The sequence below is a fragment of the Monodelphis domestica genome, chromosome 5, assembly GCF_027887165.1.
Source record: "Monodelphis domestica isolate mMonDom1 chromosome 5, mMonDom1.pri, whole genome shotgun sequence".
Classification (NCBI taxonomy): domain Eukaryota; kingdom Metazoa; phylum Chordata; class Mammalia; order Didelphimorphia; family Didelphidae; genus Monodelphis; species Monodelphis domestica.
Window position 1 is genome coordinate 68,754,100 of NC_077231.1, and position 19,591 is coordinate 68,773,690.

General features: G+C 34.1%; 1 protein-coding gene and 1 pseudogene across 1 annotated transcript; both read left to right on the forward strand.

The window, feature by feature from the left end:
* Positions 1-11,233: 11,233 nt before the first annotated feature.
* LOC100021154 (U6 snRNA-associated Sm-like protein LSm1) lies at positions 11,234-11,548 on the forward strand. The gene has a single exon (XM_056800634.1). It carries the CDS (start codon positions 11,234-11,236, stop codon positions 11,546-11,548), a length of 315 nt encoding a protein of 104 aa, XP_056656612.1.
* Positions 11,549-15,164: 3,616 nt separating this feature from the next.
* Positions 15,165-19,591, forward strand: part of LOC100021180 (retinitis pigmentosa 9 protein homolog) — a 73,771-nt pseudogene continuing 69,344 nt past the window's right edge.

The following is a 19,591-nucleotide window of genomic DNA, read 5'->3' on the forward strand; positions in this document are numbered from 1 at the left end:
AACCCCTTCTTCTTGTTTTTCTTAGAGGGAGGTTGTTGTTCCTGGCAGTGTTTGCCATCACTATGGAAGTTTTTCCTTTCCTTTTTTAGTAAGAAATCTGAGTGAGATGAGCAGGCTCTCTGTGTATGGTGTTAAGGAGCAAGGATTTTGCCTGAGGCAAGCTCTCTAATGTCCACAACTTCTGGTGTTTTCTGCCCTTCTCTGTGCTATCTTCCTGCAAGCGCTCATGGTCTTTGCTCTTCAGCCTGTTGGGTTTTCAGGTCTAGCTGCTCTCAGGGGTAGGTCTTTGGTGGTCTTAGTGAGGTCCCAAGAACCTAGAGGTGCCCCTCACTCACTCTAGAGGTGCCCCTTGCTCACTCACTGCTTCTGGCATGCACTGGTTCTGACTCTGGCTTGATAGGCAGGGTGAGGGAGGGTAGATCAGCTAGTGTTTTGGTGTGAACTTTTTCATTACCTTATAGTGTGGAAATGTCCAAATTCCATGTAGCTTCAATGCTGTGCCCTACTGTAGAGTTCCTTTGTTCATAGGAATTTGTTTTCTTTTTTTGGTCTTTTTAGGTAGTCTATATTGGTGGGTGCTGAAGAGAGGAAGAGTCCTGCATCTAGACTGCTGCCATGTTTACCTGGAAGTTCCTGCAATGAATCTTAAATGATGCAATTATTGCTTTTGATCAATGAATATAATGTGAATCCAATGTATTTCTGGACTGTTTATGATTACTTTGATAGCTTAGATTATTTTTAAAAAATTTTCCCTGAATTATAATAGTTAAAAGTCAAGGAAACAATTTAAAAAATATAGCCTGTTTCAAGGGGAGTTCCTTAAATTCATTGAAATAAGTCAGAAATTTGCTAACTCAAGTTTAACACATTCAAAGACCCTTTTCAGTTCACTTCAAGGCAGACTAGAAAGAACAGGGCTGGGAATCAGGCAGGAAAAAAATAGCAAGATCAAGATAGACTGCATAGATATAACAAAACAACAGTAAGTTTAATCAAGGGAAATAAAATTAAATTGGTTGTTAATCAGTTACATCTCTATGATATTGAATAGATGTTTGAATTAACTAATTATGAATTGAGTATAAATACTGATTCTTTTAGAATACTATTCTCATTGTCTGTCTTTGGATATTGTTTCATATATAAACATTGATACTTTTTATATATTAACGTCTTATGATCTCATTAATATGTAAACTACTGTCACTGCAACATATCACAAATCATGTCTTTATAACCTCTCCAAGTTTCATTCATATATACTATTCTGATACAGTGAGTATATCTTTAATGACATATCTCAAAGCTAATTCATGTTTGGCCATCCATATAGTTTGTAAATATCCTTCCATAAATCAAATGCAAGATGTTCACTCAGAATTGAATTTCAACTCTTGGGGTATTATATGGAGAATAAAGACTATCCATTGATTATTCTTTCCTCTTCCTATGTGATGAGACCATAATTATTTTTCCTTTGTCAAAGATTTCTCTGCTCAGATCCCATATATAACACTTTCTTGGTGTTTGCTAATTTATAATGAATTTTATCTTATTTGTGTTTTTCATATACATCTACCTTGCCCTTTGAATGATCCTCAACTGAAATTCATTGGGGATTAAGTTGCTCTATAACTAGTCATCACTGAAGATCATGAAGAGCAAAAAACATTTTCCCAAAAGATATACTCTATCATTTCATTCCTACTCATTTCTAGTTCCAGTTCATTTTTCATTTTCTGCATTTGTCCAAGGTATATTTTCTGAAGGACAAGCTCTTGGCTACCTATCCAACCACATATTATAATATATATAATAGTTATGTATTATCCACATTGTCTTCTGTAGAGACAATTAGTTGAATTATTCATTATAAATATCACTTAATGATCTCTGCCATTTTTTGAGACTTGATACAATTTTTAAAAATATCATCTACTAAAAGGAATATCTGGAAGTGCCCACCCCTGGTAAAGAATTTCTCTTTGGCTTTGACCCCATGCAGGAGTAAAAGAAGTATTTCTCCTGTTTTTTTTTACCAAAATATGAAACAAAAAATATCTCAATAACTATTATTCAATATATTCAATATCAAAATTTTACACAGCCAAATCCTGCCATAATTCCTGTAAGTTTCATAACTTCCAAAAGTTCTCCTCTCTCTCTCTCTCTCTCTCTCTCTCTCTCCAAACACATACATACATAGGAAAAAAAGAGGGGAGAAGAGATAAAGAGAAAAGGGAGGGATTCATTTAGAAGAAATAAATAGAAAATAAACCTTGTCTTCTTTGTTTATTGTTTGTACTAAATTCATATGCATGCTAAAATAGATTAAAAAGAAGAGACAGAAGGAGGAGAAATTCTAATAGTAAATCAGATGATGGTCTCAGACTTGGTATTTCAACCTTTATTCCAGATATTAGTATTAAAAAGAAAATTGTAATCACAAATTGAAATAATTTCAGACTGGATTTTGGATTTTGTTCATTGAGTGTGATCACTCTAATTATATTTCAGTCTGTCTTCTCAAGGAAGGATTTCTTCCTTCTCAAAGAAGGACCTTCTAGGAAGTAAGTTTAGAATAGCATATGGACAAAGGGAAAAAGAAGTTCCAGAACCTTGTAACAGGGAACAACTCTAAGCAGAGATTCCTTTACTTGGCAATCTCATGACCATCTGAGATCCCTGGAGCTTCATATGCAATTAGGAGATCAAAGGAAAAAGAACTGAGAAAATGTATTCAGAAGTCACCACAGTAACTCACTCATCATTAGTAGGAACGATTTTGCAATAATGCCACCAGAAAATGAAATTGACTTGTAAAATCTGAATAGTGAGAATTATTCAATTCTTATTCAATAGTGTATTACAAAAACATAATTTACATATATGTAAATGTAATGAATACTCATACATATAAATAAATATGGGTATATGGCTAGAGATACATCCTGACAGAAATTTGGTCACATATATGCATATGCAAAAACATATGTACACATGCAAGTAACAATGTCATATGTATAATGCACAATACAAATATATACACATACATATACATATTTGTGGGAATATATACAATCTGTGTTCATGTATAATAGAGGCAAACTATATGAGTATGTGTGCATAGGTATATATATACAGGAGAGATTAGCTATTATGAGCTAAATTAATACTAGCTTCAAAATATTATTTTTCTAGAGTCATGATCACAATTCTCACATTCTTTAAATTATAAAATCTAAGAGGAGCAGCTAGGTGGTTCAGAAGATAAAGAGACAGCCCCAGGCATGGGAGAGAACCTGGGTTCAAATCTAACCTCAGACATTTCCTAGCTGTGTGACTCAGGGCAAGTAAGTTAACTCTAATTGCTTAGCCCTTACCACTCTTCTCCTTGGATCTTGTATTTGGTACCAATTTCAAGACAGAAGGTATGGGTTAAAAAAAAAAACAACCTATGAGTAATTAATATTTAAGTATCAAAATAAGAGTATGCATTTATTAAATCAATGTAGTTTATGTGCTTATATACATAATATACAGACTTGCACATAACATAGTCACAGATATGTTTATATAATTATATTTGTGTATATGTATGCTTCATTTTTATGAACTTGAAAAATATGCTTAAAAGAGGTACAAACATACATACTGCATGTGTATGTATGCATATACATTTATATACATAAAAATAACTACATCTACAGATGTAAATATATAGAACTTGCTTAAATAAATGTTTACAATAAGATTTAACAGCCAATGTTAAGACTATCCTACTTGTGTATGTTTTGCACTGAATGTCCAACTTTTCTTTTTTTGTTTTTGTTTTCCCTTTTTTTGGCATCTCTTTGCTAACTTCTTTTCCTTTTAATCTTCATTTCAGGATTAGGAAATAATATTTTGCTTGCAACTACTCCTTCTGATAATCCCCACTTAATTTCTTGGGGTATTTGCTGTCTTTTCAAAACCAAAATTTGTGTGTGTCCATGTGTTTCCAAATCTCTACTGGTTCAGATAGGAATGAGACTCTTCTGACACTTTCTACTTCAACACCCTTCTATCCTCCTAGCTTTGTCTGTTCATTGTATTCTCTTCTTCTCATGCATCCAATTACAAGAAATACCTATTTCACCTATGGTCCTTCCTTTCTACTATAGCATATTCCTTTAACCTCCTTTTTTCCTCTTCCCTTAAAACTGTCAGACCAGAACTAAACTACATCCAGTTCTTGTGTTTCCTTTCTTTTGTTTCCTTTAAGTTGCCTTCTCATTATTTACTTCTCTCCAGAGTCTTTGATGGAATTAAGGTTGTAAAGAAACCTCAGTTCTTATTCCCCTAAAATGATGATTAGCATTGTTTAGGGCTATTTCAAAAAACAAAAAATAAATTCTATGCTTTTCTTTGTTATTGTTTTTACATATTAAAGTGTCTTCAGAATTAGTCTTTTCATCAAAAATATTTGAAGTCATCAGTACTATTATATGGGATATTTTCCCAGTATGATATCATATTCATCTTTTCAGGATAAGTTATTCTTGGTTACCAGTGTAATGGAGGGGTTGATTGGATGGTATTAATGAGAGAGAATGGCACCCCTCCAGTTAAAGACTAGGGATGTGAGGAGTAGATGTTATTTGACCCAGGAGGTGGAAGGAGGGGGGAGATGGGTTTGTTCCCTCCTTCAGTCCTCTTCAGAAATGTCTCCTCACTAAACCTGCCCTTTCCCTTTCTTCTAATAATTGTGATTTGAAATAATTCTTCTTCCCTAGTGGAAGAGAGAGAAATGAATTTCCCCTGAGCTGAGCTAGAGTTTTTTACTCACACTGGAGTCTGGATGGTAGATAACAGTCTTTACTCTAATAATTAAATGGGTCAGGGTTAAACAGGAAAAATGGCTACAGAGTTTCAGGGTCTATAGGAAAGAGGTGAAATGAGGTCCTTGCCTAAGTTTCCTTCCCCTCCCTCTGAGCTGAGACACTCAGGCTTCACAGCCTAGTCTGCCAGAGGTTGAGGTTGAGTGAACCCTGGTCTAATCACTGCTGAGCAATGTCCAGACCTAGGGTGTCACAAGGGTATGATAGATCTTGAAAACTGCTTTTTGCTTCTTTCTGGTTCCTGCCACCTCTCTTTGGGGATCTTTGAGGGGATGATGGTTGGGTTCAAATAGAGATCAAGTTCAGTGCTCAGGAGTTGGTCTCCAACCAGCTGGAATCTCCTCTTCTTCAGGATTCTAAGCCCTTTTCCCCATCCCCTGCTGTGGATGAAAACCTTTGCAGTTCTTCCAGTCTCTGGGAAATCAAGTCTCTGTATCCTTCTTCTCTCACACCAGGCCATATCCTTTCCCTGTTGAAATATTTTCTTCTAAGATCTTCTATGATGATTTTAAAGCCATCCTGGGCTTCCCAGGGAATTAATATGTTTATTTTCTGATTTTAATAGATGGAGACATTAAAATATATTTTAAAATATAATATTCAGGAAATATTTTACAAAATATTTATTTTTAACATTAAAATGTTTATTTTTTTTATTCTCAGTGATGTGATCCAATTTTTTAGACTCTCACTTTAAAAAAAATTGATGTCCAAATTTTATACCTTCTTCAGTTCACTTTCCCTCTCTGAGGTGAGACATTTACAATATATATTATAAATGTGTAGCCACATAAAAGATTTCCATATTAGTCATTGTGTAAAGGAAAATACTGCCCCCAAATCAAGAATAATAAAAAAGTATAATATATATATATACACACACACACACTTCAGTATGCATTCAGAATCCATCAGTTCTTTATCTGTAGGTGGATGGCATTTTCATCTTAAGTCCTGCATAATTGTCTTGAATCATTGTACTGCTGAAACTAAGTCAGTCACAGTTGATCATCGTACAGTATTGCTGTTACCATGAATAATGTTCTTTTGGCACTGCTCAATTCAATTTGCTTCATTTCTCATAAGTCTTCTCAACTTTTTTGAAACCACTCTTTCTATTTCTTATAGTACAATAATATTCCATAACTATGATAGGCCACAACTTGTTGTTCATAATTGGATGGCATCATCTCAGATTCCAAATCTTTGACACAACAACAAAAAAACACATATGTATATATGTGTGTGTTTATGCATGTGTTTGTGAGTATACATAGGAAGGTCTGTTTTTACTTTTCCATTTTTATCTCTTTGGAATAGAGTAGCTACACCGATGTTCAAAATGTACAGTTTTATAGCAATATCGAGATAGTTCCATATTGTTCTAAATAATCCTGGGAACAGTTCATAACTCACCTATCAGTGCATTGATGACCCTTTTTTTCATAGCCTATTCAAATGTAATTTTATTTTTTTCTGTCATATTAATCGGTTAGGGATGAGGTGGTACCACAGAGTTGTTTTAATTCACATTTACCTAATAAATAGTGACTTTAAATTGTTATTAAACACAAAAATATAATTATATTATCATCTCAACAGATACAGAAAATAATTGAACAAATAACACTAATTACTATTAAAATAGTTGGATTGCATAGGAATTAATGAAAGTCTCATTAAAATGGTAAGGAGTATTTATTTAAAACCATCAACTATCATTATATGTATTAGAGATAAATTAGAAGCTGCCCATCAAGATCAGGGTTGAAGCAAGGATGTCCATTATCAGAACTATTATTCAATATTTTATACTAGAAATGCTAGTTAGAGCAAACAGAGAAGAAAAAGAACTTGAAGAAATAATAATAGGCAATAAGGAATCTAAACTATCACTCTTTATAGATGATAAAATGGTATACTCTGAGAATCCTGAAGAATCAATTGAAATAATTAGCAATTTGAGGAAAGTTTCAGGAAGTGAAATAAATCCACATAAATGATTAGTATTTCTATAAATTACAAACAAGTCCAGCAACAAGAGACAAAAAGAGAAAATAATTTAAAATAATTATAGACAATATAAAATGCTTATAGGTGTACCTTCCAAGACAAACACAGTATTTATATAAGTATAATTACAAAATAGCTCCCACAGAAATAAAATCATAACTAAAAATTTGGAAACAGTTTATGAAAATATGAAAATACCCAAGTCAGCAGGGTTTTATTGAGATTTTAATTAATACAAATGAAGGAATTTAAGGGAAGGGAGTGAGAGAGAGAAAGAGAAAATACTAGGAAGGGCCTAGGCCAAATAGAAACAGATTAATTACTCATGGGTAGGCTGAGCCAATATAAAAAATGACAATTCTATTTAAATTAATTTGCTTATCCTGTGTCATATCAATCTACCAAAACAATATTTTGTACTGTTAAAGATATCAAAATTCATTTGGAAGAAGGAAAGGTCAAGAATATCAAAGGAATTATGGGGAAAAATGTGAAAGTAGCCCAGCTGTATGTGACCTTAAACTATATTATAAATTGTTAATCATCAAAGCAATGTGGTAGTGGCTAATAGATATAGAGTGGTGAATCAATGGAATAGATTAGGTTAACAATATACAGTAGTAAATGACTATAGTAATATAGCGTTTGATAAACTCAAAGAGCCTAGCTTTGGAGAAGTGCTCACTATTTGGCAAAAATTGCTAGAAAACTAGAAAACATTTGGACAGAAACTAGGTCTAGACCAACATCTGACACTATAAACCAAGATAAAGTCAAATTGGATTCATGACTTCTTGAAAAAGGTGATATAAGCAAATGAGGGGAATGTAGAATAGTTAACCTGTCAGATCTACCTTTAAGGAGAAAATTTATGACCTAAGAAGAGATAGAGAGCATTCTAGGATACAAAATGGATAGTTTTGATTACATTACACCTACAGAAATGTGATTGAGTTTGGTTAACACTACACAGGTGAACTGTGGGGGTTAAACCATTATTTCCCTTCTTTTTCCTGTGTTCTGTTGTCTTAGCAAATTGTTAGGCACACCTTGACCAATTCTAGTTTTTAATAGATTTTTTTGCTTCTGTGAATATCTGGATATGTTTTTTTCCATTTGGGTGATCTTCCTTTCATAATTTTCTTGATTTTATTGCATTGCTTTTATGTTTTTAAAAATTTTCCTCCACCTCTCTCATTTGTTTTTTGAGTTATTATAAAAATTTTTCCAATAGCATTTTTTGATCTTGTGACCATTTATTGCATTTCTTTGCTGCTCTTGAATTAGATGTTTTATTTCACTGTCTTCTGAGTTTAAGCTGAGGTCTCTTTTGCCTCCAAAATTGCTATTAATAGTTGGGTTCTATCACTTTTGTTTGTTCTATTTTTTACATTATTTTATCAGCCAGGACAATAGATTTAATTTTTGTTTCTTTTTGCTGGAGTCACATGGCTCACAAGTTACTGAGGTGTGTTATCTCAGATTTCAGGATTTTTTTGGTGTGTGTGTCTTTTTTCCTATTTTGTCATTACAACTTTTATAGTTCAGGGTGTGATATAATCCCAGTTCTCTGCTCAAACCCTAATCAATGACTGACCTCAGGTGCTCCAACCAGAGCCCTCTGACAAGTTCTGCCAATGCAACTGAAACCAGCCAGTTTGCCTTCCTTTGTGGCACCAACCAGCAATTCTTCTGAGAGTGGCCATAGCTAATGGGGTCCCTACACACTTTCCTCTTTCCTCTTCTTCTACTGTGTCAGCCTGGGATAAAGCAAATATATAATCCCCATTCCTCAGGTCTCCAAAGTCTTTTGTTGGTTAATAATGAAGCTTGAGTTCCTGCCCTCAGGGCCTGGTGCCCACAGACTCCATGGTGTCTACCCCCCAAATCTCCACTATGAACCAGTGGGGGTTTCTTGTGGAAGATGAGGAACACACAGCTTCTCCTGGGAATTCAGTGCTGTCCTCAGAGATGCAAGTTCTGGGGCTTAGCATGCAAGGTGAAGTTGCCTTCTGTCCCTAGGAGCTGCCATTTGGATTTTACATGGTTTACTATTTTCATACCCCCAAGCCTATGTTGGTAGTTATGAATCCAGAAATTAGAAACCTTCCTCCCTTGTTGTCCCTGGTTATTCAGCGTCACTCCCAAGTTCTGTTTTTGTCTCTTTTAGCATTAAGTCTGTGGAGTTATTTTTGTCATGGGGGATATTAGGAAGACAAAAAAGTTTTATGCTTTACTCCACTATCTTTCCCCGATGTACATGATTTCATATGTCATGTTTTTTATCTGTTACTTTATTTGTTATAATATTTATTGCTTTTCTTTGAAACAATTGCTTTAATTTTGTTTTATTTTAATTTTCAGAGAGTTTATAACTTATGTAAGGTTTACAATGTTCTGTTTCCTTTTTTTTTGGTCCTTCCAATTCTTTGCTATTTCATTTTTATTTAATTATATCCTTGCTAATTTCTTCGCAGGATTCATGGAGTCCTTGGGGAAAATCACATATCCCCTTTAAATTTTTAGTTACATTTTTTATGATGATACTATTTCCTCTACGTTTGGTTTGTGTATCTCTTTATTTACAAGACTTTAAAATGTTTGCTGTTTTAATCAATAATTTCTCCAAACTTTCTTACCTGTGGCTTATTTCAAGGACCAGGTTCTCCCTATAGTTGGGGTTTTGAGTAAGGTGGTTCCTTAGCTAAGTCAGTGAAGTTATCTGAGTTCCAACATTGACCTTGACTTCCTTCCTTTTGAAACCTCTAAATCTTTGATGTTTAAGGTGCTCAATCTTCAGGATTCCTCATGGAATCCTTTAGGATTCCCACATATCTGGAGTGTCTTGAGACTTGACACATCACAATGGCTACAATCACTGTCAATAGGCCAGTATTCTTAGTTTCTTCTTAAATCTTCATAGGCAGTTTCCGGAAAATGTAGTGCATTTGGAGGGGATTAGAGTGACCAACTTCTCTTGCTGATTTCACTTATGGAGCCTAGAATTCAGCCTGCTGGTTTTGATTATCTTTCTTTTCCCCTTGACTGTGGTCATTTCGTTGATCTTTTTTTTCCTTCCACACACAGGTTGGAAGAAGTACTTCAATAATCTTTCTCACTGGATTTCAGCCTAGTGCTATTCTCAGTTTTGTACAGAACTAGGTATGGGGCAGCTGATCTGTTTGCCTTTATTCAGGTAACTACATTGGTCAAAATTGACTTTTATTTCCTTGGAAAGTGGGAGATGGGAATCCTTCTCATTGCTTTCCTTCTCCTTAATATTGGTAATACTGAATGTCACTCTATTTTCCATTTTATTTCAATGAGATATTTGTAGCTTTTGGCTTCAGGCAAATTGGTTCTTAGGAGAAAAACATAAGAAAACTGATGGGTGAGAATATTTGGAAAATATTAAATTCAGGAAACATTTATTAAGTGCTCACTATTTGCAAGGAACTGGGAGATGTTAAGAGAAAAGGGGAAAGAATCCCAGGCAGAAAGGTGTTTATAGTCTACCCTAGGGAAGTTAACTCTTTTTTAACTTGAAATACAATTTTAATAAATAATTTAGACAAGGTTAAAAAAACTTATAAGAAGCCTTATATGCCAAGCACTATGCAAAATCCTGGGGATACAAATATTGGCACATAGAAAAAATAAGATAGCACCTGCCCTCAGGAACCTTACATTCTAATGGGTAAAGAAAAAATACAAAAAGCATCAGAAATGAGAAAAAATAAGGGGGGGGGAGATAAAATAGTCAAATAGAGGAAATCATTTCAGTTCATACTTGTTGACCATTGCTGGAAAATCAGAAAAAGAGGTAGAAAGTGGAATGAAGTTTGGAGATTGGACCCCTCCCTCAAATGGAGTTTTAGGGAAGGAAGTCAGTAATAGCAAAAAAAGCCAACATGACAGAAGGATGTTGCAGGGTGAGGAAGGCCTGGGTAATGAGAGAAGTTCCAGGGCTAGATTGCAGCTTATAAACAGGAACAAAGTTGGGAAGAAGTAGTGGGGCAGAGAGGGACCTGTGGGACACTGTATTCAATTTTCCCAGAGTTTTCTTAAATATGTTCTTTTATATACATATATATATAATAAACTTCCAATATGCCAGGCTGTGTTGATTACTTTATTATAATAATCTTAGTTGATATTCACAAAAACCCTGGGAGGTAGGTGACATAATTATATGTATTTTAACAGAAGAGGAAACTGAAGTGAACAGAGGTTAAATTAATTGTCCAGGGTCATATAGGTAGTAAGCATTTGAGTTCAGATTTGAACTCCTCCCCTCCGTACTGCTACCCAGCCCAGCCTTCCCAACCTGGTTCAAGATGAACTATATGCCGGTTACCGCCAGCCTCATGGAGGACATTGACACTAATTTAATGTTACATCAGACTGTGGAACGCATTCATGTGGGCAAAGAATACAGTGATATTCCTCAAGGGGTTTTTGTTGTCCATGGAGAAAATGTGGTCCTCCTAGGAGAAATAGACCTGGAGAAGGAAAGTGATAGTCCTCTCCAGCAAGTGTCTATTGAGGAAATCCTCGAAGAACAAAGAGTAGAGCAGCAGACTAAGCAGGAAGCAGAGAAGCTGAATGTCCAAGCTCTCAAGGAAAGGGGTCTGGGTCTCTCTAATCCCTGAGCAGATCCTCTGGAGGAGCATTAGATGTTTTTCTCACAACCTTGCTCTCTTAGAAGCAGAAATTGTCACTGAAGTTTAGGTGATACCAGTTACTCTTTACTTTGGACTAGAGTTGTGGAAAATGGTTTATTTTGGATTGTCAGTTTCACATTTGTGCCATGAAGAAATCACGTGGCCTTATTTTTTCTTAACAGAATCATTGTCTAGAGGGACATGGACTTTTTCACATATGGCTGTGGAGCCAACTGATTATTCCACTAGGTTTTATTGGGGAAATTTTCATTCACTTGTAAATAAAGTATGAATCTCAAAACAATAAAAAACAAAAACACAAGCCCAGTTTTCTATCTAGTATGTAACTAAAGAGAAATTCAAAGGTGGTAACGAGAACACTGCTTTGAAACTCAGGAAGTTTAAGGTCAAATCTATGATCTATTCCCTTTTTGAACTTGGACAAGCAACTGAGGTGCAAAAAAGGTAGTGATAGCCTTCTGAGGGTCCATTTTATATTAAGAGCAGGAGTTGGTTGAGAGTCCATGACGACAGTGACTAAGTATTGAAAAATATTTTGTTTAACCCTAGGCATTTTGGCTTGACAGTCTATTGAATTGTGAGGATGTATATCAGGTGGGGAGGCAAAGCAGAGAATTAGTTTAGCATAGAACTATTCTATTCAATTCAACAAACATTTTTTAAAGCATCTACTATGTTGAAAGTAATCCTCTATATGCTGAGTAAAGATAGAAATCAGTGACACTATCTTTAAGGAGCTTACAGCCCAAAAGACTATGACATACATAGCTATATATGTTTATGTATTTTAAGCACAATATAGACATAAATAGAAGCAGTGAGACTCAATGAATTATAGAGTAGATTAAAGAGTTAGAAAACATTGGGAGATGGAAAATGCATAATTTCAATACATTAAATTTAAAAAGGGTCTTTAAAATAAAACAAATGTAGTCAAGATTAGAAGGAAAGCAGAAAACTGGGAAGGACAGTATATAGAGTTTCTCAGCTAGAGATGTCATATCTGTAAAGATTGAAATTCTAAAAGGAAGTATATTTTATTCTTAAAATATTTTTTTAATTAGCCAGTTAAGAAATCTTAACCTGGTCAGTCATCACTCTTCACCATCCAAAAGAAAACAGGCCATACTCCTCGGGCACAGTTCTATACATATTACCTTTTGAGCTCACCATTCATTCCCCCTAAAACATCTCTGACTGATAAATCCCTTAAATAACCACTGAGGATGTGGACTTAGAGACCTCAATTCCTCACTTTTACTTCATCATTATAAGAGGGGTATATACTTGTTGGGACCAGTAAGACACCAGTACATCCTGCCATGTGGCTGGGCTACAGTACTTGAAGTTATTGCTGCATGGATGCTTAGCCTATCCTTTATCTTTCATCTAGGTCAGAGTTTACCAGGGATGGCCAGCCTTGCCCTCCATCTTTTTATCCTTAACACAGACAAAAGATCCTCACCCATTTTCATAGACTAAGGGAGAAACTGAGTGTAGCATCAGACTGTTTGAGCCTTTCCTTTATGGGGTCTAAGAAGAAAAATTATTTCACAATTTAATATTAACTTTCCATATATCTGAACTAGAGAATTGTGTCAAATTTATAAGAATATGATTCACTGCCCAATTGAGAAATGACCTAAAGTTTCTCTCTCTCTCTCTCTCTCTCTCTCTCTCTTTCTCTCTCGATTTAGATATAGATATATCTATTTATAGAGAGATTTAAAGATTGATAGATAGAGATCTCACTTTATGAAAAATGTTCTAAATCACTATTAGAGAAATACAAATAAAAATAACTCAGATATTTCACATCTATCATATAGAGTATATTTCCTACAAAACGCCTCAGTTTGTATGTATGAACATGGTGGTGCCTCACCATAAAGTGAAAGTCTCATCTTTAAAATGTGTTGTCATTTCATTTGCTTGGCTGTTTAAAGTAAACAATAGAGAAGTTTTAGGGGAAAATGATGAAGAGGATAAAATGACAAAATGACAAATGCGGGAGGAGATTTTGAAAAATAAAGACACCAATATACTGATGGTAGAATTGTTAATAGATTCAACCATTTTGGAAAATAATCTGGAATTATGCCCCAAAATTATATAACTATATACTTTTCATACTTTTTGATTTAGTAATACCACTTCCAGGTCTATTCCCTAATATTATCAGGGGAAAAGGAAAAGAACCTCCTTAGTAGTGCCAAAGAACTAGAAATTTCAGGTATGCTCCCTCAGTTCTAGACTGGCTAAACAAGTTGTGGTATATAATTTTGATGGAATACTACTGTACTATAAGAAATGATTAGCAGATTAGTTTAAAAAACACATGGAAAATACACATGAAATTATGAAGGGGGTAACCAACAGAATCAAGAAAACATTATATACAGCAACAGAAATATTGCTTGTAGAATTACTTTATGTCCACTTCTAGAAAAAGAACTGATAAATAGAAACAAGCAAGATAGTATTTTAAAAAGAGTATATTCGAAAGCCTTGAAATCTTAAAGCACTGGGATTATCTTCTGCTTCCAGCACAAATTGTTTTTGAAACCATATAGTTAAATCACTTAACCAATATGTATTCAAGAAAACTCTAGGACCCTAAATTTCAAATGAGTTCCCAATCTTCATTGGAAAGACAGTTTTAACTCTAGAATATGTTAATGTAACTGATGAAATCATGGGTCTGGACCAAAACTATAAAGAGGATGATGTAAAAATGATATAAAGAGTTTTATTGATCGCCTGAGTAAGGAAAGATAATTTTAGCCCACAAGAGTCAAAAAAAGTTTTAATGGGTAATTGACATTTGATTCTTGAACAATGGAGGGAATTTCAATAGAGTGTGGGGAGGTAGGGGAAGTTTTAGGTGAATTGAACAGTACCCAAATTATGCAAAATTCAATTTGTGAAGAGAACAAGTAAGTGATATATATGTATAAATGTACATATATATATATATATATATATAAAATCAGATTTGAGCAAAGAAATATATTGGACTCATTGTCCTTATTTTCTGTGTTTTTGAGAAGTCTAAATTAATTCTGTTTAGAGGGAAGAAATAGCTATCCATGTTCCATCCTGTTAAGTCTTTTCAGGCACCCAACATTTAACATAGATCATAATATAATTCATTTTGTTGTAGTAATATAAATAAAAGAGGCCAACTCTGCCACAGACTGGCCCACTTATTACAGATGGAACTGTTCTTAGGACTTTGGAGAAAATAAGTAATTTTTGCATCAAAAAACTACCACAACAATAATATTGCTAGTTTTCATAAAAGAAATAAACCGCTCTGCTCCCCTTTTATAGCTCACTTCCCCCAAACAGCCATGAGCTTCCCTTTCATAGCCTTCAGAAGCAAATGCCTAGTCTATGTGAAACAAGTAAAACATGTTAAAAATAACACCATTGGGACTTTGGGTAAAATTTTAGAAAAGAGCCAGGAAGGAAAAGAGAGGGCTTTCAAATGAATGTTGTTGGAAATGGAATTTTTTCTATAGCAGAGCACAGAGTCAGCAAAGCAGCCCATAACTGCACTTTATCACAAAACACAGACTTCATGGCGACAAAAGATAGTGCTCCAGTGCCAGAGAGAGGCAGCATGGTGAGCTTGGCAGCAAAAGAAAGCGCTTTGAGTGAGAAAGCAGACAAGAAGGGTAGCAGCCTTTTCACTTCTATTAGGGATGGATTAAAGAACTGAGACTAAAAATAGGTAGCACTGCTTTGTCAATTAATTATTTTTAAGAGACATATTTCTTTCCACTTGCTTTTGTGGAATATTAATTAATCCAAGTAATTTGAGGATTGGAAGCCAGCCAAATCAGGTCTACTATAGTACACTAGAAAGAAATGCCTCTATTTTTTGGATATTAACCTCACTTCAAGTATGAATTATTAATTCCATAGTCATTAAAAATAATGCATCTAAAGTAATTCTTCGCATGTATATAATATGCTTATAAATATCAACTTTATATGCTAAAATTAGAACAAATTGTAACAAATATAACAGGAATTTGGGACATTTTAATGAGTGATTCTTAATGCAGAGACCATGAATTTGAAAATTTGGGGATATCTATATTTTGATGTAATTTATTTCTTTTGAAATCATAGATAGTTTATATATTCCAAAGCATTATACTAAAAAAAGTGTCCATTGGTTTCATGAGAGTGCCAAAGGAATACCTGAGGTTAAAAAAAAAAAAAGGTCAAGCATCCCTAATTTAAATATTCATTGAATGAATTATAACAACTCAATGTACAAAAAGGGTCCTGAATCCTGACATCCTTTACCCCAATGAGAATGTATGCTCTTTAAGGGAGAATTTGTTTTTCTAATCCTGCCAGTTATTTGTCTTTCATTGTTAATTTTATGCAAATGAAAAGAGAGAATATCAGTTGACTACAATGTGAGACTGACTTGAATTCAGTGCTATTTTTCAAGTTACTGTGTGAGCAAGATATCATTTTCCCAGGGTTCCAAAAGCGTGCTAATAAACAGTTGCATTAAAATGAGTCATTTTCAGTATCTTTTGCACTTTTATGATCATTTCAATAGAATTTTCATATCTATGAAGGACAGAAAGAAATAAAAGTGACTGAAATAAATTAGAACTGATCATATCATATTGTTAAACATTTTTGTTAAACATGTCACGCAAACATGATATGAAATGAAGTGATTATCTTTTCACAGTGCAAGTCTCTCCAATGTGTTTCCAAAACACTTTAATTTATAAAAGACATAAAATAAGATCCTAGAACAAGGAATATGAGATTTTGTTTTATCATTATTGAAAAACTGACTTCAACATTTCAGCGAGGTATTTGTCAATTTCAAGTCATCCTCTACCACTACTTCCAGAAAGCATATGATTACAGCCTAAAGAATGAAACTATCACTATCAAAGATTTAATGTATTAAATGTCCTTGCAGAGAATATATTAAAGTCCTATATTCTGATATTTTTACACAAAACACTGATCACAATCATGTTACAGGCTTTCACTGAATTAATCAGTGTGATAAGTAGGGTGTTCCAATTTGATGGTCATCAAAGTGACAACTTCTAGGTGACTTTTCCCACTCGAGTCACAATGAAACAAATTTGTAGAGCTAAAATTTGAACTGGTCATTTTAAGTAGGGAAGAAAACAGCCTATATTTCAAATGTGCTCTTTCCCCAATTTAGATGTATTGGATGGCAAACTGATAATAACTGCCCCTGTTTTCCACCCTTTTCCTTTATTTCTTCGTAGCAAATATATTTCATTGAATGCCATTTAACCTCTCTTGCTTGAGTTTCTTCATATGTAAAAGTAGGGTGGTGCTCTAGATGACATCTGATGTTCCTCTCAGTTTTACATCCATAATCCTATGACATTATTCCTATCTTCTGTGAGATAGACTAGTTACATCCACTTTAAAAAGTTTATAGGGTCTTTAAGACCCAGAATTTACCATATTAAAAAAACAAAGTAATCCTATGATGTATATGTTATTTACCATTAGTGCATTCTCAGGATGGTCATTTCAATTTGATATGTGAGGCAGTAACTAGAAGAACTCATCTAGAAAAATAATTGATGTGATCAAGGAATAATATTCAGCAGAGAAATAAGTAATAATATACTCACACCAAACAGGGCAGGAAATGTTTTCAATAGTCACAGTCTGATGTGAGTTCTCTTTAAATCCATTAGCATTTAATAATATTTTTTTGCCATCATACTTCTTAAATGAATTGGATAACAACTCAGTGAAACTATCATTTAGGTATGCTTTGTAAAGTCAATAAATGTAAACTCAGATACAATGTCAGAGCACAATCAGTTTAACAGTGACACATATAGTTGATAAGAAGGGAGGTCAGCTCAATAAAAGCTAGTGACTCCAATGAGAAGGGGAGGGTTCCTCATTGACATGCAGGAAGTGGGGGGAGTTTGATTAGTTGGGAAACATTACAGGTGGCTACATTGGGGAAAGAGAGTTGGCATTCAAGTGTGGCTAATCACACCTCTCTCTAACAATTAAGGAATGTTAATTGTTTTATGATACTCATCAGCCACTAGTCTTATATCCACCCAGTTGGAGCTCCACAAAGGGGAGATCAAGTTTGCCCAGATTATACAAAGAGAAGCAAGAGAAGAAGATGAATGTTTTGGTGGGATTAGTACAAGATTAACTTGTTTGAAATTTATGATCAACAAAAGGATGTCTGAGGGTTCACTACATGAGTAGAGAAAACTACATTAGTAAGCTTAACTCAGGAACTGAGAAATAAGGCTTGATAAAATGGGGAGTATGGTCAATTATTGAATAGAATTAATGCAGTAGAAATTAGCCGTAATGTAAATGAGTATTTTTTATAGTTTGAAGACTTCTACTGAGGAAGATCCAAGTCTTTCTAGGTATAATCATGAAAAGAAATTTTAGACTAATTATGTTTTTCATATGAAGAAACTAGAAAACACAGATAAAGTGACAAGGACAATGTATGGCTGTGATTCTAAAGCCTTTCCCAGTAGAGTATACCACTTATTGGACATTTGTCAGCTGCTCTTATTGGTAGCTTAAGAATATATTCTTACTATGAATGTTTTCATTTGACACCATGGTGTATATCACCCAGAATCACATATCCTTCCTCCAACTTCCAGCATATTGCCCGTTGACATGACTCAACATTTGGTTAACAAAATTTGGGAACTTAATCCTTCTCCAAAAAGATAGTCATTTAATTTAATATTTGTAAAGTTCTCTTACTATTAAGAAGTCTTTCTTTGTAAGGTGCTAAACTAAATATCATTGTTTCTATTTATGCCTTTAGAGGCCAAGAAAGCAAATTCAAAATTTCTTCACATTTCAATCTTTTAGATATATAACTTAATCTACCAAGCCATCAGTTATCAGGCTAAACATTCCCAGTTCCTGCAACCTATTATTCTATGGCATAATTCTATTGTTCTTTCACTATTCTTGTTACCCTTCATGAGAGCAACTTGGGTTAGGGTGGGAACAGAGATGATAGAGGAAAAGATTTGAGAAATATTGCAAAGGCAGTATCTATATGACTTCATAACTCATGGCTCCATGGTTTGAGGTGCAAGAGAAAATCAAAGTTGATCCCACAGTTTTAATAAGTGGACAATGGGGGAAATAATAATGTTTATGTTTCTCTTAGAGTAAGCGTAAGCTTAGTTCACATTTCTCAGTGAGATATCAACCCAGTCAGAGAAGGCCTACAAAAATATTCTGAATCTAGGGGAAGATTTTAAAATTTGCATATACTTTGGTGTAGATAATTCTTTATAAATTTATACACACATATTCATTTAATCCATATGTGTATATATGTACATATACAAAAACATATGTATGATATATATACAGATATATATATATATAATATAGACAGATATATTTACACAAAGAGACAAACATCAAATGACAAAAACACCCAGAGATTGTGTTTTTATAGGTTTTTGGCATATGAAATTTCTGCTAATTTCTTTCATAAATGAGTAATTCCATTCATTATTCCACCCCACTGTAGAATTTACTACCTTTACTGGGAAAGAATGTCTTCTTCTAGTTACTAAATTGTAACTAAGTGTCAATAGGACATATATAGACCTCTTTAAATCATTCTAAGTCATTGAAACATGGTCATAGCCCTTAGGAATTTATATAAAAGGAAATAGATATCTTGAAATCAAATATTTCAGACCACTTAAAAATAGAAAGGAATGAGATGGGTCTTACATAGCTGAGTGAAGAATGCAGGGACAGATCTAACAATGCCAGAAAGAGGGCTTGTCAAGATGTTTACTGGCTCTACAATAATCTGAGAGGAATAACTGGGTGTCACTATCAGTGTGGCCCATAATTCAAAAAATGAAATAAGTCCAGAAAAAAGTCTGTTCTTTTTTCATTCTTATCCCTGGGGCCTGTGTGTTAAAAGGCACTGTGATAACTTCTATT

Bases quoted from the DNA above. Each gene is read 5' to 3' on its own strand.
- LOC100021154 (XM_056800634.1), top strand. From the start codon at position 11,234: ATGAACTATATGCCGGTTACCGCCAGCCTCATGGAGGACATTGACACT.